The sequence below is a fragment of the Leptonychotes weddellii genome, chromosome 2, assembly GCF_054177405.1.
Source record: "Leptonychotes weddellii isolate Sample4059 chromosome 2, ASM5417740v2, whole genome shotgun sequence".
Classification (NCBI taxonomy): domain Eukaryota; kingdom Metazoa; phylum Chordata; class Mammalia; order Carnivora; family Phocidae; genus Leptonychotes; species Leptonychotes weddellii.
The window spans coordinates 42,475,510-42,501,713 of record NC_138370.1 but is presented as its reverse complement, the minus strand read 5'-3'; the positions used below and the strand labels follow the sequence as shown (position 1 = coordinate 42,501,713).

At 50.8% G+C, this 26,204-nt stretch overlaps 1 protein-coding gene and 1 pseudogene across 3 annotated transcripts in view; both read left to right on the top strand.

The window, feature by feature from the left end:
• The window catches only part of KIF13B (kinesin family member 13B), a 201,145-nt gene extending 177,158 nt beyond the window's left edge, over positions 1-23,987 (top strand). Inside the window, exons 38-40 of one of the 3 annotated variants that reach the window (XM_081810654.1) lie at positions 11,984-12,046; positions 15,658-16,657; positions 19,141-23,987. In XM_081810654.1, the coding sequence (XP_081666780.1) occupies positions 11,984-12,046; positions 15,658-16,657; positions 19,141-19,430 (1,353 nt within the window). In that variant the 3' untranslated portion in view covers positions 19,431-23,987. Of the gene's footprint in view, positions 1-494; positions 903-11,983; positions 12,047-15,657; positions 16,658-17,381; positions 19,111-19,140 lie in introns of those variants that run through there. The other 2 variants (XM_081810659.1, XM_081810662.1) reach the window with 2 other exon arrangements.
• LOC115942437 (U2 spliceosomal RNA) lies at positions 5,138-5,241 on the top strand (annotated as a pseudogene).
• Positions 23,988-26,204: the final 2,217 nt, after the last annotated feature.

Here is a 26,204-nt window from a genome sequence, read left to right as displayed (position 1 = left end):
TATTTTGATTCTATGTTTTGTTTGCTGCTGGTGCTTTGTTAGTGCACTCATTTCAATGGCCTGTATAAATAGTCATTAAATAATCAATACCAGACTAAAAAACTGTGTTATAGAATAACATCAAAAAGAGAACCCAGAAAAAACAGAAATCAGTGCCTATGCCTAAAAGGAATCTGGACCAATTCTACAGTATAGGAAAGAATAAATATGATATTAATATTGCATAAGACTTAGAGATAATAGATAGTAACCTTGCTGAAGACATATAATGTGTAACAGCACAAAAAGACCCAAAAACCCCCAAATGGTTTGAGGATCAACAGAAACAGTACATGGTAACCAAATAGACCATGTATGATAGCACATTTTCTTTCTACCCTGCCCCAACTTAATCTTTTTATCATTTGTAAAGCTATTTCTCTCTCCATTTCCCACCGAACTGTGATGAAAGATATTAAAACTTCTTCCTTTTTTATATTTCTGTCCCTCTTTAGTTTGGAGGCTTAAAGTCCTTCTCTGAAGTAGTCACAGTATCGAAGACACCCCCACGGACTCACCTGAATGCCACCCTTGGTGTTATTAGACCACACTTAGATTACTGCACTTGGTTCTGGGTATGTTACTATGGGAAATCCATTGACCAATTGGATTTATTTCAGGGGATAACGTCAGAAATGATTTATGAGGAAGGATTAGAGGAGTGATTTATAGCTTGACCAAACAATGACTAAGAGAGCTGACTCTGAGCATTCAAGGGATGGCAGCACCAACGTGGGGAGAACGGCATGAGGGCGGCTTGCTAAGGCAGGGGGTGGAAGGCACCGAGAATGACAGAGATGAAATTAACAAAGAGAATGGTAGCAGCTGTGAATAAGTAGGATGATTTAGAGATAGCGGGGTGCTCTCTTAAGAAAAAGAACACCGTGGAATTTTTGCCACTTCTGTTTTCAGAAAATAAGATTTGAGAATATAAAAATAGTCCAGGTTAAGAACTGAGGAATGGGATAGGTCCTGTTCCTCCCAGTCCTTGCTGTGTTTTCACTGTTAGGTGGAAGAGAGGCAGAAGTTGTGTAATGAAGGAAGGATTATTAAAAGTACTTTTAATCAGTGTGTCCTTGACCTTTTCAAACAAGAGTGTTCAATACCCTCCCTCATGGAGAGATGCAAACGTATAACCGTGGTGAGACTCTAACGAAAAAATTAATGTCTATTAACTTGTTCTTTGGAGTCAGCAGGTTTTCAGATAAGCTGCTGTTACTTTTTGGCATTCTATTTCAATATTTGGAAAGATCTCTGTGGATCTTTCCTTGTAGGGTAGAAGTTAGCAGTTTATTCTGAAGATTTAAAAACGAAGATTTTTATATCTTACAGAATGTTTTGGTTTGAAGATATTCATAAAGATTTATGTTTCTCATTTTTATGGAGATTTGTTTTTGTTTGTAACCAATTTCTGAGTTCCAGAAATGCAAAGATACTGCACCGGGAAGAGGTGGCAGCTGACAGAATTGCTGTCTTTGACCTTCTGATGCGAGTTTAGTAACTAATCTGGAAAATAATGAACTGCAATTAATGAAATCTGTACTCATATTCAAGTGTGTTTCTCAGACAGCACATAAAATAATTGAAAGAACTTCCTGCTCTCTTATTAGTTAGATTGAATTAATTTGGCATAATAGCGTTTTTCATGTATCTAGAAGTTTGTGTTCAGATGAAGCTGTTTATGTCCTTCAAACTTTGGGACTCCAAATGGCGTTGTTGGTTCATCTGGAGAATTAAAGAGTTAATACTCAGCTTTAATTTCTGCCATCAAAAGCACAGTCACATTTCTGGCCTGTCCTTGTTGTACGGCCTGTCCTTTTTCAGTGTCCCGCACTTTGCTTGGGACTGTCTTGTCAACCACAGGGATATTTTTCTCCATTTTCAACACTGCTTCCACTGTGGAGGAAGGACAAAGCCTTGAGGAGAGAGCGCAGCACCCTGCACATCTCGGATGCTGATTGAAAAGATGCCTGTGTGGCCAGCGATTCCATCTTTCATGTCAGTGATCCTTCCATATATAAAATGGGAAAAAACAAACCAACTACTAGTTCTTCCTTTGTGTGCAAAGATGCTGTTGTAGGGCTTCTCAGGCTTGGATTCCCTTGGTAAAGTGAACATATAAATGCTTATCCTTGTGTCATCATCACCAAGGGTTCGTCACCATAACTAACCAAAATAAGAAAAAAGGGTTTATGTCTTGTCTTCCAGCCTTCAGTGTTCCTTAATTGTTCAGGTTCTTTTTTTTTTTTTTTTTTAAAGATTTTATTTATTTATTTGAGAGAGAGAGAACACATGAGAGGGGATAGGGTCAGAGGACGAAGCAGACTCCCCGCCGAGCAGGGAGCCCGATGCGGGACTCGATCTAGGGACTCCAGGATCATGACCTGAGCTGAAGGCAGTCGCTTAACCAACTGAGTCACCCAGGCGCCCAGTTGTTCAGGTTCTTTAAAGGATAATGATATGAGCATTTCCACCTTGTAATTTAGTAAGTAGCACACATAATAAATATACTTGGATATGTTATGCTACATTCACTTGTTCCTGAGTTAACAAAGGCAAGTTTGCACAGGGTTTCTGGAGTACAGACTTCAAAAAAAAATTTTTTTTTAATTCAAGGCAAATGATTTCCATTCAGTTGCTTTAGGAATGAATTCTTAGGCACTTTTACTACTGTTAGTTTTCCAAAATCATAATGTTTTGCCATCTCTCTTTGCCCCAGAAATGTGTGGGTACTGTATTGACAGATACTGAGTTGACAAGGTTGTCTTCACAATCAGGCATGGTAGTTGATCTGAAAAATAGTGAAAATGAGAGTTTCTGAGGCAGTACAGAAGTTGATTGAAGAGACATTTTTCAGTCATTTTTCAGAAATTGTCATTGTACACTTTTGTATGAGTCTCTAGACCAGAGATGGGCCAACTTTTTTTGTTAAGAGCCATATAGTATTATTTTAGGATTTGCAGGCCTGTCAAAACTAGCTGTAGACAATACTTACAGTAAGTGAGTCTGGATGTGTTTTAAGAAAATTTTACTTATAACCCTCCAAATTTGAATTTTTTATCATTTTTTCATGTAACAAAGTATTCTTTTATTTTAGTAATTTGAAAATGTAAAAACCATTCTTAGCTTACCTGATATACCAAACAGGTGACAGTCTAGATTTAGACCCTATTTTATTTTATTCTATCTATCTATCTATCTATCTATTTATTTATTTATTTATTTTTAAGATTTTATTTATTTATTTACTCGAGAGAGATAGCGAGAGAGATCACAAGCAGGAGGAGAGGGAGAAGCAGGCTTCCCGTGGAGCAGGGAGCCCGATGCGAGTCTCAATCCCAGGACCCTGGCATCATGACCTGAGCCGAAGGCAGATGCTTAACCGACTGAGCCACCCAGGCGCCCTTACTCTATTTGTTTTTAAAGATTTTATCCATCTATTTGACAGAGAGAGAGCACAAGCAGGGGGAGCAGCAGGGAGAGGCGGAAGCAGGCTTCCCGCAGAGCAGGGAGCTTGATGCAGGGCTTGATCCTAGGACCCCAGGATCATGATCCAAGCTGAAGGCAGACACGCAACTGACTGAGCCACCCAGGCGCCCCAGACCCTATTAAAAAAAATTTTTTTTAAGAGAGAGTGTGCAAGTGGGGGGAGGGTGGGGAGAGGGAGAGAGAGAATCCCAAGCAGGCTTCATGCTCAGCATGGAGCCCGACTTGGGGCTCGATCTCAGGACCCTGAGATCATGACCTCAGCCAAAACCAAGGGTTGGATTGAGTCACTCAGGTGCTCCTAAAATTTTTAAGATTAACAAATATTTTGTCTTTTAATAACCTTGAAAAACTAATAACCATTATTTCGAATGAAGTGAAATTACATCCTTTTAAAAAAAAAACACCATAAGTTTTTTGGGCCACCTGCGTGGCTCACTCAGTTAAGCATCTGCCTTTGGCTTAGATCATGATCTCGAGGTCCTGAGATCGAGCCCCGAGTTGGGCTCCCTGCTCCATGGGGAGTCTGCTTCTCCCTGTCCACTCTCTCAAATAAATAAATAAAATATTAAAAATAAAATAAAAATTAAAAAACATGTTTTTTAAAAGATTTTATTAATTTACTTGAGAAAGAGCAAGCAAGGGAGAGAGCATGAGCATGGGGGGGGTGCAGAGGGAGAAGGAGAAGCAGACTCCCCACTGAGCAGGGATCCCAATGAGGGGCTCCATCCCAGGACCCCAGGATCATGACCTGAGCCAAAGGCATACGCTTAACCAACTGAGCCACCCAGGCGCCCCATAAGTTGTTTTTTCCATGTAAATATTTAAGTAAGTGTTAACAATTATCATGTGGAAGTTTAAAAAGTAAACTAGATTCTATAAAAATAAGAAACTATTTTTTCTGACAACTCCAGAAGTACTAGTATTTGAAATTTTCTATATGTACTACCTCAAATAAGTTGAATTAACACATATATAAATAATATGATGAAATAAGTCTGTTTTGATGGTCTTACTCACTTTTACCCACTGATAAAACAGTTTACTTATTGATTGAAGGAGTGGACCTTTTAGTTGTTTTTTATAATTAGTTAAATAGGAATATCAGATATTAGACCCCGAGTGCCTATTTCTGAGGAGCATAGGAACCCTATGTGTGGTTTTGCTCACACTGTATTCCCAGATCCTGGTACAGTCTTCGAAATATAGCAGGCGCCTGATACATGTTTGTAAATGAGTAAATTAATAATACCTAGGGTTGTTTATTTGAAAGAAAATGGAATTAATATCATATCCTTGAATGGCTTTGGGGCTGATAAACACAAGGAGAATCTTTCGATTTATATTTTACATCAGATATAATTGTTGATTGTTTAAAAGTGGGTTTATATAGTACACCAAGCTAAAAGTATCTTGGAAGACACCAAACATTCCAGTGATCAGGAAGAGCATGGGATTTTACAAATGTGCTGAGTGCTTACTGTGTGTCAGGCACTTTACATGCATTAGCTCAGCAGTGGTGCTGAGTTAGATCAGCGCTGTCCAGTAGAAATATGTGAGCCACACACGACATTTTAAATTTTCTGGTAGGCACATTTAAAAAAGTAAAAAGATCGCTTCTCGGCCTTTTGGCTAATATCAAGTGTAGTATCTGTTCTTATCAGTTTAAAAAAGTAAAAAGAAATAGGTCAAATTAATTTTAGTAATACAATTTACTTAGTATAGTCATAATATTGTCATTTCAATCTGTAATCAATATAAAAAAATTACTGAGGTATTCCCTTCCTTTTTTTCCTGTAAAGTTCTTGAAATCAGGTGTGTCGTTTACACTTCTAGCACATCTCAATTTGGATGCTAAATTTTTGTCAGAAATCCTTGATCTGCATTTGGAGTCATAAAGTTGAAACAATAGATCCCTGTGCCCAAGGTATTCCAAACATACTTAAAGGCACTTTAATTCTTAAATTTACACATTATTCATTAAAATTAAGTAAAATTAAAAGTTAACTTCCTCAGCCACGCTAGCTGCACTTCAAGTGCTCAGTAGTTACACGGGGCTGGTGGCCACCATGTTGGACAGCACGGAGAGGGTGGTACTAGATACTCTGATACTGAGGAAAATGAGGCTCAGGTAGATAAAGCACCTCGTCTAAGGATACAGAGCCTAGTGAATGGCATACTGAGATTTGTATTCAAGAAGCAAAGTTGGATGCACAATTGTGATATTAAGAGATTTCACTGGATCTGATTAAAATATTGCAAGTGATTATATTTGTAGAATGAATGAATCTAAAGTATTTGAAGGAGGGACTGGACTGGTCAAGACATGGAAATACACTGAGTAGGACCTATTTGTATTTTCTTTTCTTTCCCATTCCTTTCTTAAAAAAATGATCTATGGGGCCACCTGGGTGGCCCAGTCGGTTGAGCATCTGACTTCCACTTGGGTCACAATCTTGGGGTCCTGGGACCTGGCCCATGTTGGGCTCCGTGCTTGGCCGGGGGAGGTCTGCTTCCCCTCGTGCTGCACTCTCCTTCTGCCCCTCCCCCTGCTTGACCTCTCTCTCTCTCTCTCAAATAAATAAATAAAATCTTTTAAGAAAAATTATCTATGGGCAATGGGGAATCATTGCTTTATAGCAGGAGAATGACATGGTCAAATTTGCATTTCAGAAAGCTCTTGTGACTGCAATTTCAAGGGTAGATTTGAAGAGGATAAAACCAAAAGAATCTATTCGAGTGTATATACAAACCTCATGAGGCATTGTAATATTGGGCAGAAAAATTAAGTCCCCTTTCCATGCCTGCATTGATACTTTGAGGTCACTGATCGAAAGGGGCAGGTGACAGGTAGGATAAAAGTGTGTCTGGTAGGGACCAGCTGGTGGCCACCTGTCATCCTCTCTGGGTGACACTGCTTAGCGAATGCACATGTGCTGGATTACCACCTTCCTGATGTGCAGCCCCCAAGGTGATAAGGTCTACACGGACAAACGACTGATGGGTCAGGTAGAATGCTGTGTTACTCATTTAAAATAAGAAATATAATTGCCAGATGGACAAAAGTGCTGGCGTCATCATGGCTAACACACTCTTCGCCAGATCACCCTGGAAAACCAGAGTGTAAATCCTGAGCCTCCTCCGTGAGTGGGGACCGCCTGCGGAGACCAGATCCTGCAGGCAGCTGCTGTGTGTGTCTGGACCAGTGCTTGGGTGCTTCCTCCAGCTTTCGTCCTGTGACTTCGCAGTGCCCCTTGCAGCCTAACCGCCCTGCCTCTGATTAACATAACCTTTAAAAAGTATGTTTATATTGATTAGGGTATTGCTGAGTCTTGATCTTTAGGTAATTGTACGTGTCTGTTTTTGTCCATTGTTTATTACTTTTATCAGAATATATTTGAAAATTGGGAAGTATTTTGAGTGTATATACTCCCCCTGCTTGGTTTTGTTTATTTATTTTTCTCACTTTAGCATCATGAAAACCAAAGGTTGTCTACTGGTTATTTATAACAAAGGTAAATCGTACATCTCATGTTCTTATGCTTGGTTAGAATTTTTAAAAAAGGGGGCGCCTGGCTGGCTCAGTTGGTAGAATGTGACTCTTGATCTCGAGGTTGTAAGTTCGTGCCCCACATTGGGTATAGAGATGACTTAAAAAAAATAAAATCTTAAAAAAAAAGATCTAGAGGATCATACTTGCTTAGGAACCATTGGAAGATGACATTTGAGAGTTTATCAAATTCAGGGTGAGGGGTGATTATTAGGAAAGGTTCATTTTCCAAACAAAAAAATGCATCAGAAAATTCAGTGTTTTGAAATGAAGTGAATATTTTTTGCTTTAAAATATTTATTCTCCCCTCTACCTACGCCAATGCCCAAATTTCAAAATGTCTATTCTTTTCCAAATTCTCTGTAACTGTACAATGTGGCCTTGTGGCCTTTGTCATGTCACTTAAGTAATTAATTTGTTCATTTACGTATTTTTATTCATTCAACAAACATGAAGTTATTCTTTTATGTACGGGAATACAGAGATGAATGAGCCATAATCCCTGCCCTTCGGAGAGCTAAACAGGGTGACGTTACGGATGCTGTAATATGTATGTCTGGGGCTGGCGCGGTGAAGGCAGTTTCGGGAAGAGTAGATCATGCTCAAGCTGAGACAGATGTGAGTCGGCACTCACCAGGTAGAACATGATTCCCTAGGGAAAAGGAAGAGCTCGAGGAAGGCTCCGGCAGAGGAGTGTGGTCAGTTCAGAGTGGGGTTAGCTTCACAACGAGGAAAGGGTGCAGCCTCACGGAGAGGTGAGGGCCTTTACATGTTGCCAAAGTGTTAAAACTTTATGCTTTGAGGCAGAGGGGTCTCCCAGTGACTCCGATGCCTGGTTGAAATTCTGAGCTGATCTGCCCTGTTTTCTTCATTCATGTGGCATTAAAAAATGACGGGCTGTGATACGAGATGTGACCCTCATCTTTTCTCTGAAATACTTCTGAGCAGCTCTCTTGCTTGGAACCCACTCATCTGCTAAGCTTCAGTGATGCTCAGCAGACGGCATGATTGCACATTCAGCGGGTGCTTGGAAGTCGGTCCTTTGCCGTCTCTGTCACCGGCTCACTGGGCAGCCTGGATGCATGTAACCATTAGGTGAATGTCTCCGAGCCTTGGTGTCTGTAGTGTGAGATGTAGATAATTATACTTATATTCGCCTGCCTTGTGGGACTTCTCCTTAATATTTATAGCTGCAAAAGACTTCGCAGTCATTTTTATTAATAGTTGCCAGATGTGTCGTAAGGATTAATGAACTTATGATCTGAAATGTTTTGAGCTCCTGAAATAGGAGGCAACTGCCTGCACTGGGGATGTGTAAAACAGCATTAAAATGCAAACAATACACATTTGGAAATCTGAGCTCTTAGGTGTGAAGGACAAATGGCACACTTAAGATTTCAGTACACTTTGTAGGTATTTTTGGTATCCTTAATGAAGCTCCTGAATTCATCACAGGCCATTGCCCAACACACAAGCCTGGGTCCCCTTGCACAAGGGCCCATGCACAGGGGCACACACACGCATGGACACGGGTTCTGCTAACACCACCGTGACCCCCCTCCTGGTCATCCATCCTTCCTGGGCATCATCTTTGACTCTATTTCCCCAGCCTCCCCAGCCAGTTCTTTCCACGTGGTCAGGACTCTCCCTCCTATCTCTAGCTTTTCAGTTCCTTTTCCTCTTTCCATCCAAGTTCAGGCTCTCAATAGCTCTCCACCAAACCGTTGAAGCAACTTCTTCATTGATCTCTCCAAGTTTCATATCTCCCCTGTTTAAGGGTTAATCGTCTCCAAGTGTAGCTCTTATCACCGCTCATTCATTTACCTTTGATAGCTCATCACTGTGGGTGAAAATCAACCATAAGCTCACGGCCCTAACCTGCTTTCCTCTGCCCGGTGCGGGTCACTCTAGATCATTCTGTCTTCCCCAAGCCCTCCTGGCAGATTGAGTAGCTTTTCTGGGGACAGAGGTGGCAGTAGAGGGAACACATCAGGCGCAAAGAGCACCGTGCCTTTGCCATGTCGTTCTTCATGTTGGAAATGTCCCTCTGCCCTGGGAAAAGCCGCTCAGTCTTCAAGTCCTGTCTCAAAGTGCGATCGCCTCCGGCAGGGTATTCTAAGCCTATTTCATTTATCATCCCTTCCTCTGAATCTTCTCTGCGTTTGAAGCTTTCATTCTAGTATCTATCATTTTCCTTGCTGTTTCAGTTATTTGCATACATGTCCTTGCTGGTCTGCCGAGAGCAAAGCCTGTGACTTTGTGAACTTTGTGTTCTTCCCAGCACCTGTTGCGATGCCTTGTACACTGTGAGACCCAAGTCTTTGTTGAACTGAATTTGTACATTGAATGAGTCCCGGTTATCTTCTTCACGTAGGACGGTATTATGGAAAAATTTGAAATACATAAAAGTAGAGAGAATACGACCGTGAATCCTGTGTGCTTGTCACCTCGCTTCAGTGACAATCAATACAGAGCCGGTGTTGTATGCCTACACCCCATCCTCTTTAGCCTGCACCTTTCAGAGTCCTCGGAGACATATCTACCTGATGCTCACTTGGCCAGGGTTGGTTTCTGGCAGCCGCCACCACCTGGCTTCCCAAGGAGGGAGCCCCACAAAGTTACGAGCACATGAGCAGTAGGTGTGCTCCAAGTACTTGACAGTACACTCAGGACCCACTCAGACCCGATCCCATCTTATTTTCGACACTGTGTTTAGCCGTTTCAGATGTGTGTCATCATCCAGTGTCCTGCTTCCCCCTTCCTCTGAATGGTGGCCTTGGGGTGGGCCTGTTCACGAGGCAGGTATGTTGCTGGTGAAGAAGTGGTCATGGGAGTGACTGACGGTGGCGGGAAGCCTGTGAGGAGAGACGTGAGGTCTCAGTGTGACGGCCCGGAGCCGTGACGTGGGGCCCTGGGTACCAGGAAGCCCGTGGGTTCGCTGATGCCACCGTGTCACAGGCTCGTCCCTTCACTCATGGCAGCAGGTATTTTTTTAAGCATTTACTGGAGTTTTCTCATTCCCCTGAGTCCGAGAGGAGAGTGTAAGTTGTGTTTCCATGTTCTGTTAAGGAGGGCAAGAGTCCTCTCATCTTAGAGAGGCTTCATCCTGGCTGGTTATGTTCCACCCTTGGTGGGATTTTACCTGTTTATGCTTTACGGGGGAATGTTTCACCCCCATCTTGTCTGCTTTAAAGAAGATCTAACTGAAGAATAGAAGTATTTTGGGGTTTGAGCTTAAGAGACCTTTTTTCTGCCTTTACGAAGGAAATATGCTGCAAACACCTTTCCGTTTGTGGGGGACTTCAGATACTATGGAAGAAAGTAAATACCAAAAGGAAGATGGCAGCCCCTGTATTCAAGGACTGTAAGGTGGAGTGGAGGATACTTGCTTGAGTAACTCCCCTGTCACTGTCTACCGGGTCGCCAGCAGAGCGGAGTTATTTGGTGCTGTGAACTCAGGTTAACCTCCTGAGTGCACCATCTTGTTCCAGGTGGGCTCTTGTCCCTTCAGTAAGAGTTGGGGCTGCTCAGTAGGAAGCCAGTCTTCGGCCATCCAGCCTTAGTGCCTGCCAATTGTCCGGAGCATCCTGATGGCGTAGAAGCCATTGTGGGAACGGGGAGGACCTGGAGCATGTAGGGTCAGAGGAAGGGAAGTGGAAAGATAGGAAATCTGCCTCTCTATGCAATTTAGATTAGGTAAGAGATGAGTGGTCAGCGACTTTTCCTTTTGGATCCAACAAGACAAAGAACACTGCTACTGCATCGAAACCAACTGCGACACCCAATTTTGACCCTCCTGTGAGGTTGTGCTGTCAGGATCCTCTGGGAGCTGGGCATCCTGAGGCGAGGTCCAGACTCTGGTGCTGGAACGGGAGGACCTGAGAAGGAGCCAGAGGTTGGTTGATGGAAGAAAGGCAGAAGTGGTGGATTCGTGGTTTCTTGGAGAGAATCCCGTCTGTCTCTGTATCTCACTGCCATTGTAAACCCAGCAGCTGCTAAAAGGATGCCTGATTTCTTCTCCTTCGCAGTTACCAGCTACTTCTTCTGACCTCCCTTTTCCTTATCCTGGTGCTAATGATTTTTTCACTCTTTTTTTTTTAATATTCCTTGAGCCACATGTCCATAAGTAATGATGTCCTTCTCGTGCTGTTGCTTACACAGCCATTGATTCAGGCTCTCACCCCCTCTCATCTGCTCTGTTGCTGGAGTCTCCTCAGCGTCTGCCTACCTTAGCCTTTAAATATTTCTCCAGTCGCTTTGCCTTCTACTGCCAGATCCGTCAGCTCAAGCTCCTGCTTTTCACTCAGGCATCTCTGGCGGTCCTCGTCCTTACTTGGTTGGGATACCAAAGGGTCTCTCCATGTATCTATCCCGCTCTGTGCTCTGCCCCAGAAGTGGGCTGTAGCCGGACTGGCCTCCTTACTCCTCACTTCCTGTGAAGACACGCGCCGGTCCTGCTCGGGCACCAGTTCTCCTTGGCCATCAAGGCTTCGTTTGTGTCCCACCTCCTGCCTGAAGCCCTTCCCGATCTTTCCTGTTCCAACCCTTTCTCTCTGGCATCCTAGAACGCTTGTAGTGCAGAACAGCCTTGACGAACACGCGCCGTACGTGAGCGCAGAGCCTGTGTGCGTGTAAGCACGTCGTGTGTGTTACTGTTTTCAGCACGTTTCTGGGGTTACCAGCCGCCTGCTGTGCTCCTTACTGCTTACACTTCCCTGTGTAGTGTGGCGCCGCTAGCCCTTGGCAGGCCTACTAGGCAGTGACTTGTTAGAATTCACGAAAGTTGTAGAAGTTCACTTCGACTGGGTCCTCCTGATGGGCTCTCCAGTCTGTTCAGTGGAAACCTCTGGTTATCTCTGTTCTGCTTCTCTTGATCCCTCACGCCTGCCTGTTTGCTTGTTTCCTCAGCCCGTGCCCCGAATCATGGTGCAGGCTGCCCTCGCGGATGCTGGGACGACCAGAGCGGCGGAGGTGCGTCAGACGGGCGGGGGCGGGGGGGTGCCTTCACTGGCAGCCGCCCCACATGTGGGGGGTGGCCCCGATGCCGTAACTGTTGAGTCCACACCCGTGGGTTTTTCATTTTAGCGTTCCCGTTTTGATAATTAGCTATAATATAGGTCACTGTCTTCTCCCTCTATATTTTCCTTGTTCCACTTTTCTATTTTCAACTTGTTAATCATATGATTGCTAAACTTTTAGGTGCTTGACTGCTAATGTAGTCTGTTGCTTTAATAGCCCACTGCTAGGCAAAGGCGATTTCTATAAACAGAACAATCTCCTTATTCCAAGTGTTTGCTTAATTCTCAGTTTTACATTTCATTCTGATTCATGATATCAGCGTGAAAAGACTAATGCTAAGCTGGGGAGAAAATAGTCTCTTATGATCTCCCACAGATGAACAGCACTTCTCATCTTATGAATAGCAAATCTATTTTCTCCCACTGTGCGTTCATTCTCTTAGGAAATGCTGTATCTTCATCAGAAAATTTTATTTATTAAAACAACAGCAAAAATGGGCAAATAATCTGAAAGGAGATTCAGTCCTTTCTGAAAGGCCCTTTCCAATCCAGGACATATTTGGTGTTAACGTGGCCCCCCTCACTCCCCCATGAGTCGTGTGAGGCAGGCCTGGGGCCCCAAGGCCAATGGGACAGAGTCTCTTACTGGCGAGGGCACCAGATCTCCTGCAGCCTCTGCAGCTCCAGCCACACCGCTGTTCATCCTGGTGGTTTTTGCAAAGCTAGACTTTCACAGCAGTCTCTAGGAGTGGCAGTGGTAAGGGAATAACCCAAGGCTGGGGAATAGGTTTCCACTCACATAGAAACTCCAGTCAAGTGGGAGCGGCTTCCCGCAGTGCTCTCACGGAAGGAATCTGAGGCTGCGCTCGGGCTCAGCAGGAAAGAACGGTGCAATCAGGGCTCGCCTTCTGCCACCTTTGGTCTCTGTTGTTGCTGTGGATCTGACCTCTGGTCCCTGGTTGTCACTTACTGGAGCTTTGGATAAACCCTTTAACCTCGCTGGGCCAAGTTGTAAAATGCATATGGTAATACTTCCTGGACTACATCAAGGGATTCATGTGGGAGCAAATGGGATAATGACCAGGGAAATCTAAGGCACACTCCCTGGACTGTCACCTCCTCAGGACGGGACATAGCTGGCCCTTAGCAGACAGCTGTCCATGTGGCAGTGATGGGGTATTACCCACCAAGGGAATAGGGAGCACGCATGATTCCAGAACCAAAGTTCCCATTCAGATCCTAGGCTTTTGTAATTTTGTTTGTATATTCTTCCCTGCCTGGTCAGTGATATTAAAAATAAAATAGAAAAGAATAAATAAAACATGTACAAGTTGCAAAAGAAAAATGATTGAAGGATTGCCTAATCTTTTAGAGTATTTATGCTGGTGACAGTTATTGATCTATTGGATTTAGTAAATTTTGCAGCCTAGAGATCCATCACAAAAATGGGCTGTTAATCTCAAGAGGTGCCGTTAATTTCGTACCCTGAAAGTGTGCCTTGTGGGGAAAGGAGGGCTTCTGGAGACAGGAATATAAATGACAATTCACGTGAAAATGCATGATTTATCAAACTTCTGAGTTAAGCCAAGTAACTGTAAGAGACTTATAGATCTCAGCTGTTTCCCAGTTCAAATAAATCCTGTATTTCAAATGGAAAATGGCCATTCCTGTAATATAAATAATCTTTCCGTAAATATTGGAAGACATATTTCTTTTTCTGAACAGCACCCTTCTCCAGTGCACCAACCCCATTCCCCATTCCTGCCTTCTCTCTTGCCCCTGTCATTGTGAATCGGGGATAGAAAGATAATCTGCCCCCTTCTTCAAATGGCTTCAGCTGTCAATGAAAGAACACCTTAGCAGCACCTCAGAAACAGTAGAATGTGAACGGGCAGTGGCTGTTGTCATTCCCCAGGAGATTGGGGCCGCGTGTGTGTCTCTACCAGTGTGACTCAGACGAGTGATCCCAGAGGGGAAGGCCAGCCTCTGTGGCTCCTTCCGCGCTCAGCCCCTCTTCACTGCAGGGCGGGCGGCTGCTCAGCCTGAGTCTCCCTGGATCAGGGGGCCCCGACCCGTGACATGAGACCGGCCTGCAGCCCGCCTGTCTCCTCTTCCTCCATCTGACTCCCCGCCAGGAGCCGCAAGTCAGCTACCAGGCCCAAGCGTCGTTCGTGGCTGGGGTGGTGAAGCTATGCTAAGTCCCTTGTGCATCCGCCAAGGACATCCTCCTTCCAACTTTGCAGGAGAAAGTGCTCTTCTGGCCTCTAGTGATTCTCTCCGTTCCCCATGAAGTCCCTGGTGGGCAGGGGATCTGTTTCCATGGGAACAGGGTTCTGAGCCTGAGTGCAGCAAGGCCAGGGGTGCAGGCGGGTAAGGAGGGACTGGAGATTTAGTGTGCACCTACTGGGTGCCGCGCCCTGGGGTGAGGGCCTTTTCCTGCCTTGTCAGGCCTCATGGACCCTGTGTGGCCATCGAGTATGCATTCTGGCCCACCACCAAGCAGGTGCTGTTCCACACCAGCTGAATGTTCTGCGAGTCAACTCAGTTCTGACACTGTCTACCCGCAGACCGCGTCAGCACCCACTCAGGCCCACAAGACTGCCCCCGCTTTGGATGCCAGTCGCAAGCCCAGGTTGTCTGTCACCTGTGCTCTGACCAACCAGCTGTAGATAAGAGGTTCCAATGATCCCCACTTGGGTTTGATTAATTTGTTAGAATGCTTCACAGAACCTTTTTACTCGCTGGATCACCAGTTTATTCCAAGGGATATGACTCAGAAACAGCCAATGGAAGCGAGGCATGGGGCAAGGTGTGGGGAAAAGGTGTGGACGTTCAGTGCCTTCCTGGGTACCCTGCTGTCCCCACACCTCTGCGTGTTCACCAGCCCGGCAGCTTCCAGAAGCCTGTCCTTCCAGGTTGTTATGGAGGCCTTGTTACACAGGTGCTATTGATTAAATCCTTGGCAATTACTGATTAAGTCACCTGCAGCCCCGCTCTCTGCCCCGGAGGCCATGGGGCTGACGCACTAATCACAAGGTGGGTTCTCCTGGCACCCAGCCCCCATCCTGAGGTGCTGCCCCAGAGTCACCGCCTTAACGTGACCTCAGGTGTGGTTGCAGGGGGCTTGTTACCAATATCAAGACACCTTTATTGTTCTTAACACGTAGGAAACTCCAAGGGTTTCAGGAGCTCTGGGGCAGAAACAGGATGAAGGCCGAATATATATTTCTTAGGGTAAGTCAGGCTATCCCAGGCAGCGGTTAGACTCCGAGTGTATACAGAAGGCCAGGAGGTGGAAGGGGCAGGCCGGCGGCCGCCCGCTGTGCTCTCAGTGCCCGCCTGGCCCATAGTGGGCTCCTCGGCATTTGGTGCGCGGAAAGCCGGGGTCACATGGACGAAGTGGTGGCACAGATAGGGACACGGGGTCCGCCCTAGTGCACAGCAGCGGCTTCCCACCCTGCGAGCCGTCATGTTTCAGCCGATGAAATCTGTCGCCGTTCTTTTGGGAATGAGCAGCAAACTTGGAGTTTTAACCAGTTCTCCTTGCGCCCTTCCCTGCTCCAGGCTCACCGAGAGAGCGTGGGGATCAGTGCGGCCCCCGATGTGACTGCGCACGCGGCCCCCGTGAAGCTCTACGACAGACCGACCAAGGCGCCTGCCCCGCAGGCGGCCGCTGCCGGCGCCCAGGCCCCCGAGGTGCAGGAGGGGCCGCCCAGCCCCCTGAGCGAGGCCTCTAGCGGCTACTTTTCCCACAGCGTGTCCTCCGCCACGCTGTCCGATGCGTTCGTCCCTGGCCTGGACAGCGCGGCGACAGCGGGCGGGCAGACCCCCGGCTCGCCCCCGCCGGCCCTCTGCCAGGCCACCCTGGAGACTGAGTTCCCGCTTCCCCCGACCGCTCCCGCGGCAGACGGTGAGCTTCCCGCCCGCCGGCAAGGCCAGGGCAGCCTTCTGTCGCTGCCGGTCCCAGCAAAGCAGGATGCGTGGGGCGACAGCGATGGCGCATGCGAGGCCAAGGAGCCGGTTTCCTCGGAGAAGGAAGACGCGAGCGCACCCGCGACTCCTCTCCCCGCTTGCGCCCCCCCGAAGGAATCGCGCAGCCGGCAGGGCGGGGGCGAGGTTTCCCCGGCCAGCACGCGGCTCCGAAGGCCCGAGGAGCGCGCGAAGCCGGCCGCGGGCTCAGAGCTGGTCGCCTCCACACCACAGGTGCCTCCCGACCTCCTGTCTCCGTCCCCTGCTCCTGCGTCTCCGTTCAGAATCCAGAAGGTGCGGACCTCCGAGCTGAAGTCGTTCACGCGCATGCTGGGCGGAGACCCCAGCTCCCAGGCGGCGGCCGAGGAGGATTTCCTGGCCTCGGGGGCGCTGGGTGTCGGCGGGGCGGGGGCACCGGCCCTGGGAAAAATGGAAGTGTCCTCCGATTCTGAAGAAGCCAGCGAAGTCCCAGAGTGGCTCAGAGAGGGAGAATATGTCACCGTGGGCACCAACAAAATGGGCATCGTGAGATACATCGGGCCCACCGACTTTCAGGAGGGGACGTGGATCGGAGTGGAGCTGGACTTACCTTCAGGTGAGTGGCGCTGCTTGGGGCCTGGTTCCCAGCGTGCAGGTGACTTAGACAAGGGCGGGCTGGCAGAGGAATCTGCTGTGTGCCCCTGGGCATATCATTGGACCTCCCCGAGCCTCTACTTCACAGGACCAGGAATAAGAGTTTCCTAAGCCTTCTCTTTGTTTAACCTACATTTTTTGGAAACCTAAGACATTAATTGAAAGCCACTATCAATTTGGTAATGAATTTAAGGACCTTTTTTTTTTTTTTAAAGGCACAGAGGCCTCTGCTCTTGAACTGTAACAGTCTGACAGTAGCTCTGTGCCGTCTGCTCGGGTTGCAGACACATGCCTGTGGGGGTGCTTGGACGCCTGGGCGGGAGAACAGAAGGCGGGGTGATCTAATAGGGACACGGGGTCCGCCCTAGTGCACAGCAGCGGCTTCCCACCCTGCGAGCCGTCATGTTTCAGCCGATGAAATCTGTCGCCATTCTTTTAGGAATGAGCAGCAAACTTGGAGTTTTAACCAGTTCTCCTTGCGCCCTTCCCTGCTCCAGGCTCACCGAGAGAGCGTGGGGATCAGTGCGGCCCCCGAGGCATTCCAGGCTCACCAGTCTCTTAAGTGTCATTGTAGAATGGCACATCTTACAAGCGACTGGATCACCATTTTCCGAAAAACCAGGGGCACAACTTAAGGAATTACTTGGTCCTTCAGATGTTTGTATTTATTTATTTATTTATTTAAGAGGGAGAGCACGAGCAGGGGGAGCGGCAGGCAGAGGGAGAAGCAGACTCCCCACTGAGCAAGGAGCCCCACATGCAGCTCGATCCTGGGATCCTGAGATCATGACTTGAGCAGAAGTCAGACGCTCAGTCAGCTGAGGCACCAGGCATCCCCAGATGTTTTTTTTTAACACAGCTTTATTGTGATACCAATTCACATACTGTAAAGTCTACCTGTTAGAAGTGTACAGTTTAATGGTTCTGAGTATATTTACCGAATTGTGCAACCATTACCACAGTCTACTTTTAGAATGGGTTTATCAGTCCTCCCCCACAAAAAAGCCACATGTCCATTTGTAAGGCAGTCTCCTCCCTAAGCCCTAGGTAACCAATAATCTGTTTTTTGTCTCTCTAAATGTATATGAAATGTCTCAGTCTGGACTTTCACATAAAGGGGATCAGGCAGAATGTGGGCTTTTGTGACTGGCTTCTTTCACTTAGCATGATTTTCCAAGGTAGATCCGGTTACAAGCTGGGTCAGCACTTCATTCCTTTTTATGGCCAAATACTGTTCCGTTGTTGGGGGGGCACCTTTTGTTCATCCATTTGTCAGTGGGTGGACATGTGGGTGGTTTCCACTTTTTGGCGACTGTGAATAATGCTGTAAGTTGGAAGTGGTTCCAGAAGAGTCCTGTAGCTAGAATATTTTTTGAAGGAGTATCTGCTACTATGTGCAGAGGAATTGGGAGAGAAGTTTATATCTGCAGTTGAATTCAAGAATTGAAGAGGGATTAACAAATGGATCAGTTCATCCAACAATATGTATTAAGCATCTACCATGTAGCAGTCACCATGTTGGATCCCAAGGATACTTTGGGGAGCGAAATAAAGTCCCTGGTTTCACTGGACTTTCATTTTAAGAGGGAGAAAATTGCCAAGTAGACAAATAAATAATTAAAATTTGATAGTAGCAAGGATCATGAAGAAAATGAAATGGGGTGAGTGGGCCGGATGGTGGGGAACCTAGAAGCGGGGAGCTGGTGCTGGGGGTGGGGGTGCATGCCCTGGGAGCCGAGTGATAGCGGTGGCCCGAGAGAGATGGTCTGTTAGGTGCTTTGAGAGGTGCACTGAGGGGACCCTTCTTGATAGAGAGCAGAGGTGTGGTGGGGAGAGAAGGGCAGGACAGTGGATGTAGAAAATTCATGATTGTTTTTGCTGCAGAGATCATGCTCCCCACCAACCTGTCCCCATGGCACGTTGACATTTAGGGGTCATGGAGGCCCGTTTCTTCAGGCACCCTCTCCCTGTACTGACTTGAGTGCCGGGTTCTCCTTCTTCACCTCAGTGCATTTTCTGTTGCTTTTACAAAGGAAACTTCCTCACGCCATCTTGATACATCAAGTGTGATATCTGACTAGCTACAATTTGGTAATTTGCCAGTTTCCATCTGTTAGAGTCAGGAAAAATAATCGTTCTACAATGACATCCATCCTAGGTTTACATGTTGACCAGCCAGGTTGAAGGTCCATGCCCGAGGCTGGGGTGGGGTCGGTCCAGCTCTGCTTTGGTGACTTGGCCTGCACCCGGACACCGGAAATGGCAGGACCTGGGGCTGCCCGGGGGTGCCCGTCCTTGGGGACCACCGTGTGCCTCCGGGGTCACCCCGGCCTCCTTTGCTCAACAGTGAGCACCTGTGCCCCCGGGGACCCACCAGGCACACAGGGGCCCGGAGCGAGGGGCTGTGAGAAGCCACCCCCATGTGTTCTTCTCTCCTCCCCTCAGGTAAGAATGACGGCTCCATCGGAGGGAAGCAGTACTTCAAGTGCAACCCCGGCTACGGGCTGCTGGTGAGGCCAGGCCGGGTGCACAGAGCAGTGGGCGCAGGCCGGCGGCGCAGCGCGGGTCTCCGGCTGCAGGGCGCCCCCGAGCCCCGCAGGAGCAGCACCCTCTCCGGCTCCGCCACCAACCTGGCCTCCCTGACGGCGGCTCTGGCCAAGGTGGAGGGCACCACAGCGCTGAGGGCCGACAGGAGCCATAAGAACCCTGAGAACCGAAAATCCTGGGCCAGCTAAACCGGTGCTGGATGCTGCAGCCCCCCCTCCCCCCTCCGGGTCGCATCCTCCCGGGCTGCCTGCCTGCTTCCCTCTGCTTCCCAGGCAGAGGCTGACAGAGAGGGGGTGGCCAGTGCCCCCTTCTGAGCCTTGCCAGCGACAGCGCCAGGGTGGGGATGGGAACTGAGTGGGCAGGGACACCTTAAACCCCCTTCCGTGGGGAACATGGTGAGGCATCCTTTCTGCACAACACAGGGCTGCTGACCTCTCCCTGCTCCTCCTGGGACTCTGGAAGCTTCATTTCTTCCTCTGCGCAGAGAATGGGGAGGCATCTCAGCAAGGTAGAGGGTGGAAGGTTCTGGGAGCTGAGAGCAGTCCTGGATTGTGGGAGTGAGGCTCCTGCCCATCCCCGTGCCTGGGGTTCCCCCCCCGGGGGGGGCTGTTGTTCCTTTTTTTGGTTCTGATGACCCCATTAACCTCTTAACCATCTCAGTGCCTTTCTTTCCCGCAGAGGGGGGGCATCCTCCCTGTGCCTCCAGAGCCGGCGCCCCGGCCGACCTGTGCTGGTCCTGGCTTGCTCCCTAGGCTCACTGCATCCCTCCGGCCCCCAGAGTCCCTGCACCAAGTAACAAGCTCCCGTAAGTGCCTCTGGCTAGCCTCCTGGGGTTTCTGGCACTGGGTCCAGGGCGCCCTAGCAAGGGGCACTGGGCCTGGCCCCTCCTGCCTTTCCCTCTTCCTTTCCACAGGGTTTCTTAGGGCTTTCTTTGTGGGTGTGTTAGTGTCTTTAATACCTGCAAAGTGTTTTCTCTTTGTCATTTATTCCCTTAACAGAGTGCTTAGAATATATTTATTTATATTTATTTTTTCAAAATCTGAAGTCATTCGCGAGCTACAATCATCTGCCCAGGCATGAGTGCCCGGGGCTTGCCTCGCACATCGCCAGCCTCTGAGGTCACTCAGGGGCTGCCAGCCTCCGGCCTCGGGTGGAGGTTCCCAGAGGGGCCAGAGGATGATGCCCCTCCTTATGTCGTTATTGACACAGATACACAAGTGGCCTTACTCTAAGGTGACAGTGACAACTTGGAGAATTATGTTATTGTGCTTCTGCAGTGACGAAGTCAGAGGCATCACGACCTTACCTGGTGCAATTTTGGTTTCTTGGAAGGACCTTAGACTAGTTTAACTTCTTGGCTATTCTCTACCCTGACTCCCTGACCGAGCCTGGGGGACTGTGGCCTAGCAGAGCTCCCCACTGTCCCTGTGGCTGGCCCTTTGCCAAGCCACAGACGCGGCCCGGACAGCATGAGACCTCCAAGAGCATTGCCCACCTCCTGTCAGGATACCTCTGGGCCTGGAGCCCTTTCCTGCTGGGCTCACTGGGACGGGGTCTGTGGAAGCAGGCAGAGGGCTGGTGCCTTGCAGGCTGTGGTGGTGCGTGGCCCGGCAGGAGGAAGTGCTGGGTGGGCAGCAGGGCGGGCAGGGCGGATGGGGCCCCTCCATGGCAGCAGTAGCCCAGTGACCACCTGCCGTGCGCATCCTCACGAGCTGGCCGCAGGAGCCTAGGGGACACGGTGGCCCCTCCGGGACAGAGCTCTGGGTCAGGATTTGTGCGCAGCCGTCTTGGAGGCCCGTTTTTAGCTCTCACGTTTAGACCCTAAAAACAATGCCCAGAAAGCCCTTTTTTGCAAAATCTCATTCTCTAGGGATTTGAAGCCCCTCCTGAGAAGTAACACCAGGTTCCCTGCCCCTGGGTGGGGCTGGGTGGGGCCCGCGGGCAGCTGGGAAAGCAGAGCCCCGTGGGCACCCCCAGGTGTGCGGCTGCTGCACGCCGCGTCCCCCCCGGGGAGGAGCCCGAGATTAATTAGCTTCCATTAATTACACGTGGCGGTGCCCGCCAGCCGCTCGGGCCCAGCTCCCTAACAGCCCGCTGTGCGCCAGCGCGGTTTAACCTCCGCCTGGGAGGGGGTGGGCCACACTCGGCGGACAACGCGGGCCTCCCGAGGACAGAGGACAGGGCCCGGAGCGGACGAGCACACCCCTGGCGTAGCCTTAGCCCCGCAGATGTTCATAGTTTCAGGGCTGGACGGGATCTTCTCACAGGGAACAGGCTGAAGCCAAGGAGAGGTCGGTGCTTCTTTCCCGCTTGTAGAAGTTCGGGCGTCCGACTGCCCGCCAGGCGCTCTCTGCTGTCCCCGGAAGCACCGGGCACCCTCTGCTCATCGCCGAAGCTGCCCTCCCACCCCCGAGGGCCCCTGCGTCCCGTCCTCGGCCGCACAGCTCCGTTGGCCCCGGGAGGGCGGTGTCTCTGTTCCTCCGGCCGTGGCGGCCACGGGGGCACCGCGGGGGCTCCTGCCCGGCGCCCCACGTGTGAGGGGACCCGGCCCAGGGGCGGGGCAGCCGCAGCCGCGTGCCGCCCGTCTTCGTGCTGTGCGTTCTGCGCTCTGCTCTTCGGCGGAAGGTCCTTCCCGGCACAGAAGCCCTCTAACAACCCGCGTCCAGTTAGGGTTCGTCCCTGGGGACGCCGGCGTCCGTGGGGCCCGTGGACGCGGGTCCGGCGCCACCCCTTTCTCTGGGGCGAGCAGCTCCTGCCCCCACAGCCTCCGGTGACCGGCCTGCGGGCCCACGTCGGGCACCGCGCTCACTGGGGAGAACCAAGGGAAGGTGGAAGGCCGGTTGGCTCTGTCGCTCGGGCTGGGTAAGACGGAGTAGACCGCAGTGGGATTGAGGACCCGAGCAGGGGGGCCGGGGAAGAGCCCTGACCGAGTTCAGACCGGCCCGGCATGGGAAGAGGTTTCGGGACCACCTTCTCTTCCTCCCAGGCTCGCTGCCTCCCCGGCCCGGGCCTGCTTTTTAAACACGGCCACGTCCCCCGCCCGAGATTCCGCACCACCGTCCTGGTCCCCGCATCTCCCCCGGGCACAGCAGCTTGTGCTTGGAGCCCGGCCTTCTCTGGGCCTGGAGCACCTGAGCGGAGCGCCGGGCGGGACAGCTCTGTTGCCCCCCGGGTGGGCAGGTCGTCGTTCTTCGTGGGAGGAAGGTGCTGCGGGGGCTGCTTGCCGGGGTTTCCTGCCAGTGGAGCGTGCTTTGGGCCCCGCCCCGTAGCGTGCGAGAGAGGACAGGGCCGCCCCGTCCGTGTTCGGGGGGAGGGGGGCGGCTATCACTGCGGCTGGCCGGTCACCAGTGCCCGGAGAGGCGGGTGTGGCTCTCCTGCCCCAGCTGCGGCCCCGCGAGCACCCTGGCAGCCACGAGGGCTGTGCCGGGTCCTCGCAGGGACAGGGTTTGCCGTCCTGAGCCTCCCGTCTTCGTGCTCCGCCACCTGCACGTCCCTTCCAGGCCCGTGTGTCGCCGGATCACTCGGGGTGCAGGCATCACTCCGTTGTAGTCCGCTGTCTTCCCGGGCAGCACCCCTCCTTGGTGGCGCGGGGTGAGCAGTGCCAGTCGGAAGGAGGCCCGCCCTGCACTGGTCTCCGGCCTTCCCTATGGCTTCTCGGTGCAGACTCCTGGTAACTCGTTGCTGGGAAAGCAGTGGCACGAAGTAGACGTGGTCACTAAAGCCGTAGCCCAGGCAGTCCCCACACCCAGTATGTATTGGGCCAGACGTGGCGTCTTGCGGGTCGTGTGACCGTGGGAGACGGAGGGAAGCGCCCCATCTCCCCTGTCTTCTGTTCTCACCTTACTGATAGGCCTGATGGTAAATGGCGTGTCAGCGCTAGGGTGCGGGATGTGGTGCCGGCAGCTCCCGGCTCTGGGATCCGGGGTGACAGCAAGAGGGCTGCCTGCACGCAGGTGCCGCACGAGGACGTGGCAGAGGCCAGGCGGGGGCCGCAGGGGGGGCAGCTGTCCGGAATTCCAGCCTGGCCGGAGGGCGCGGGAGCAGGAGAAGGCACGGCCCGCGCATGGGGCCGGGCTCAGCCGTGAAGGGCCTCGTGTGTTTGCGGAGAGCTTGGCGCTTCCGTTGAGCTGTGAATGGGACCCTTGAAGAGTTTGAACGGCTTTAGGCGTTTCCATCCCCCATTACTTCCCTTTTCTCCCCTTGGCTTACTGTTCCCTGTATGTGAGACCCCCAAGAAGTTCCAGGGTATTTATTTTCCTGGCGAAGACCAGCCCCACTTGCCTGAGGTCTGCCTGGAGGCCTGCGTCTTGGACGGGGAGTGCCCGAGGAGGCGGCCACCAGTTTGTCGTGCCTTACCCTGGGGACGGCGAGTGCAGCCTGTCTTTTATGCCCAAGATGCTGGCTCGATGATCTCCACACGCCTCTCTCTCTCCGAGAAGTCCGACGTGCCTTCAACTGGGCCGCTGACACTAATTTTGTTGGGGGGGTCTTGGAACATCTCCATGTGCAGAGTTGTGTGAATACGATGGGTTCACGTATAAAGAAGGGATTTTGATTGAGGGACTATATTGATTTGCTGCACATGAAATGGGAGTTTAAAAAAAATCCAAAGACTCTGTAATGAATTGTAAAGACTGAATGATTTGTATTATATAATGAACTAAACCTCTGTAATTTTGTACCATATATGCCTTTCCGTCGTATGACCAGCAGCCTCTAAATAAAACCAGATGATTTCTTGCCTATGTCTGAGGTTGGTCTTGTTGCTTTTCCCTCCCTGACCCAGGCGTGAGGCTGTTTGGGGTCATTCCAGACGGTCCCACAGGGCAAGGGGTGGCCTGGGTCCAAGGCTTTTCAAGATTGAGACTAGAAGAGGGAGGCTTGGGGAAGCAGCAGGTCCCCGAGCGCACCTCTCCGGGCCCTGTGCTCTTTGTGGTGTGGACTGAAGAACCGGGGAGGCCCCACGGGTTCTGTGGCCAGTCTTACTCCCCTTAGTTGAGACCTCTCACAGGAGCCAAGAACCAGTTTCGGGTAACGGGAGCATCTGGGCTAACTGGGAGGCAGCTGGCCTGGAGGGGGTTGGAGGTGGCAGGGACAGGCCGCTTCTCTGGAGCAGTGTGTCCCAATTCTCAGGGCACGGCCCCACTGGTGTGATCTACAAGCCCCACCCCCCAGCAGAACCGCCAACTAGGGAGCCGAGGACGTGTTCCACTGCTGCGCAGGTGGTTCTGGGGAGGGGATGGTGGTTGCGGACACTGGCAGGGCTGGTCACACCCCCACAGGCTGTGGAACCCAGTGTTCTCTCTGGGTTCCTGCTTGTCCCCATCCTCAGGACGTGCGCCCAGCGTGGCCCAGCACGGTTCGCAACGGCCCGGCCAACCTGGGCAGATGAGCAGGTCTCCTGTCAGATGGAGCACAGGACGGGGACGAGGCCGGCCCGGGGTGCTGCTTTCACAGGGAACCGACTCCCTGGGCAGCCCTGCATCCGCGGCTCACTTGGCCCTCATCTGATGTGAATGTCCTTGCAGATGGAGAGGGCTGATGGGAGGTGGCCACCAGTCAGGGCACATCTTTGCGGGACTTGTTTATACTCCTAAGTGCCAAAGAGTTGTTCTCAGAGAGAAGTACTGCCAAATTATGACAGAAATTTGGCAGCCGGGAGCGGCCCTGCTCTGAGGCAGGAGTCTGAACGCAGAATTGATCTAGCTCCTGGGATAAATCCTCATTTTTCGAGTTGCTACTTGTTCTCTCGCAACTCATACTATCTTCTCTGTCTGCCTGAGGCTGGGGGGTTGTTACAGTTGCTCAGACCCGAAAATGGGCTCCAGTGGACGCGTCCCATTTAGTTGGTTTGGTCACTCGCTGAGTCACTCAGTGTTCTTGTCCTGCGCCGGGCCTCCTGCAGCGAGCAGGGCAGACAAGCGATCCTGACGAGCCCCACAGCCGGGTCTAGAGGGCACGGGACCGCCAGGAGGGGCCCCAGGGGCTCTAGGGGTTGAGGAGGTTCCCTCCAGGCTGGTGTTTGCAGGACTCGGAGGACAGGAGGTGGAGGGGGTACTGCTGGGCAGGCGGCAGGCCTGAAGGAAGCAGAAAGCAGTTTGGGCCCAAATAGAGGAGCGTGAGGTCACGATGTTCTCTGTATTCCCTCCCCCATCCTCCGCTCACCTCCACTTGCGACTTTGGGTTTGGGGGCAACTTAAAATTTAGCAGAGCCTTTTCTAATGATGTATGTATGGTAAGAAGAGAAAACCGTTTACTTCTCAGGCTTTCTCCGAGGAGGAGTAAAGCAAATCAAGCCGAGTCTGTTGGGTGAGAGGGGGCTCGGGCACTCTGTCCTTGAGTCCTGCGTAAGGATCTGACCCCAACCACTGGATGTCTTTAAAGAAACACAACGAAACACAAAGCTTTCTTTGATTTCATTTTTCCACTGCTAAAGGTGAAGAAGCCCCGGGAAAGATGGCTCTTTTAAGAAAACGAGGTGCTTGGCATGTGGCCTGGAGTGGGAGAGGGAAGGTGTGTGGAATGTCACGGCTCGGCACGAGGAAGGACAAGGCCGCGGTCCCCGCGGTGGAGAAGCCGCTAGGACCGCAGTGGTTCTGGGATGGGGGGGCAACTGGGGTGGAGGGAGGCTGGGGCCTGCTTGAGGGCGCCACGGGGCAGGACAGCCCGCGGAAGGCCCGGCCGCTTCCGGGTGGGACACGCCCAGAGAAGGCAGTTCGGTCGGAGGCGGACAGACTCAGGGGCTTTCGTGAGCAGGTGGCATTCCCTCTCAACCAGGTGGTGTTTGATGTCACCTCAGCCCTGTCCAGGCGCCCCCGGATGGCCACCAATCGCTTTTTTTTTTTAAAGCAAAGGCACTGACGTCCGAAAGGGAACACCGCCGCACCCCCGCCCCTCCCGCCTCGTTAGTGTCGGGGCCCTTCCCAAATGACCGTCCTTACCCAAAGAAATCCCGGCCAGGC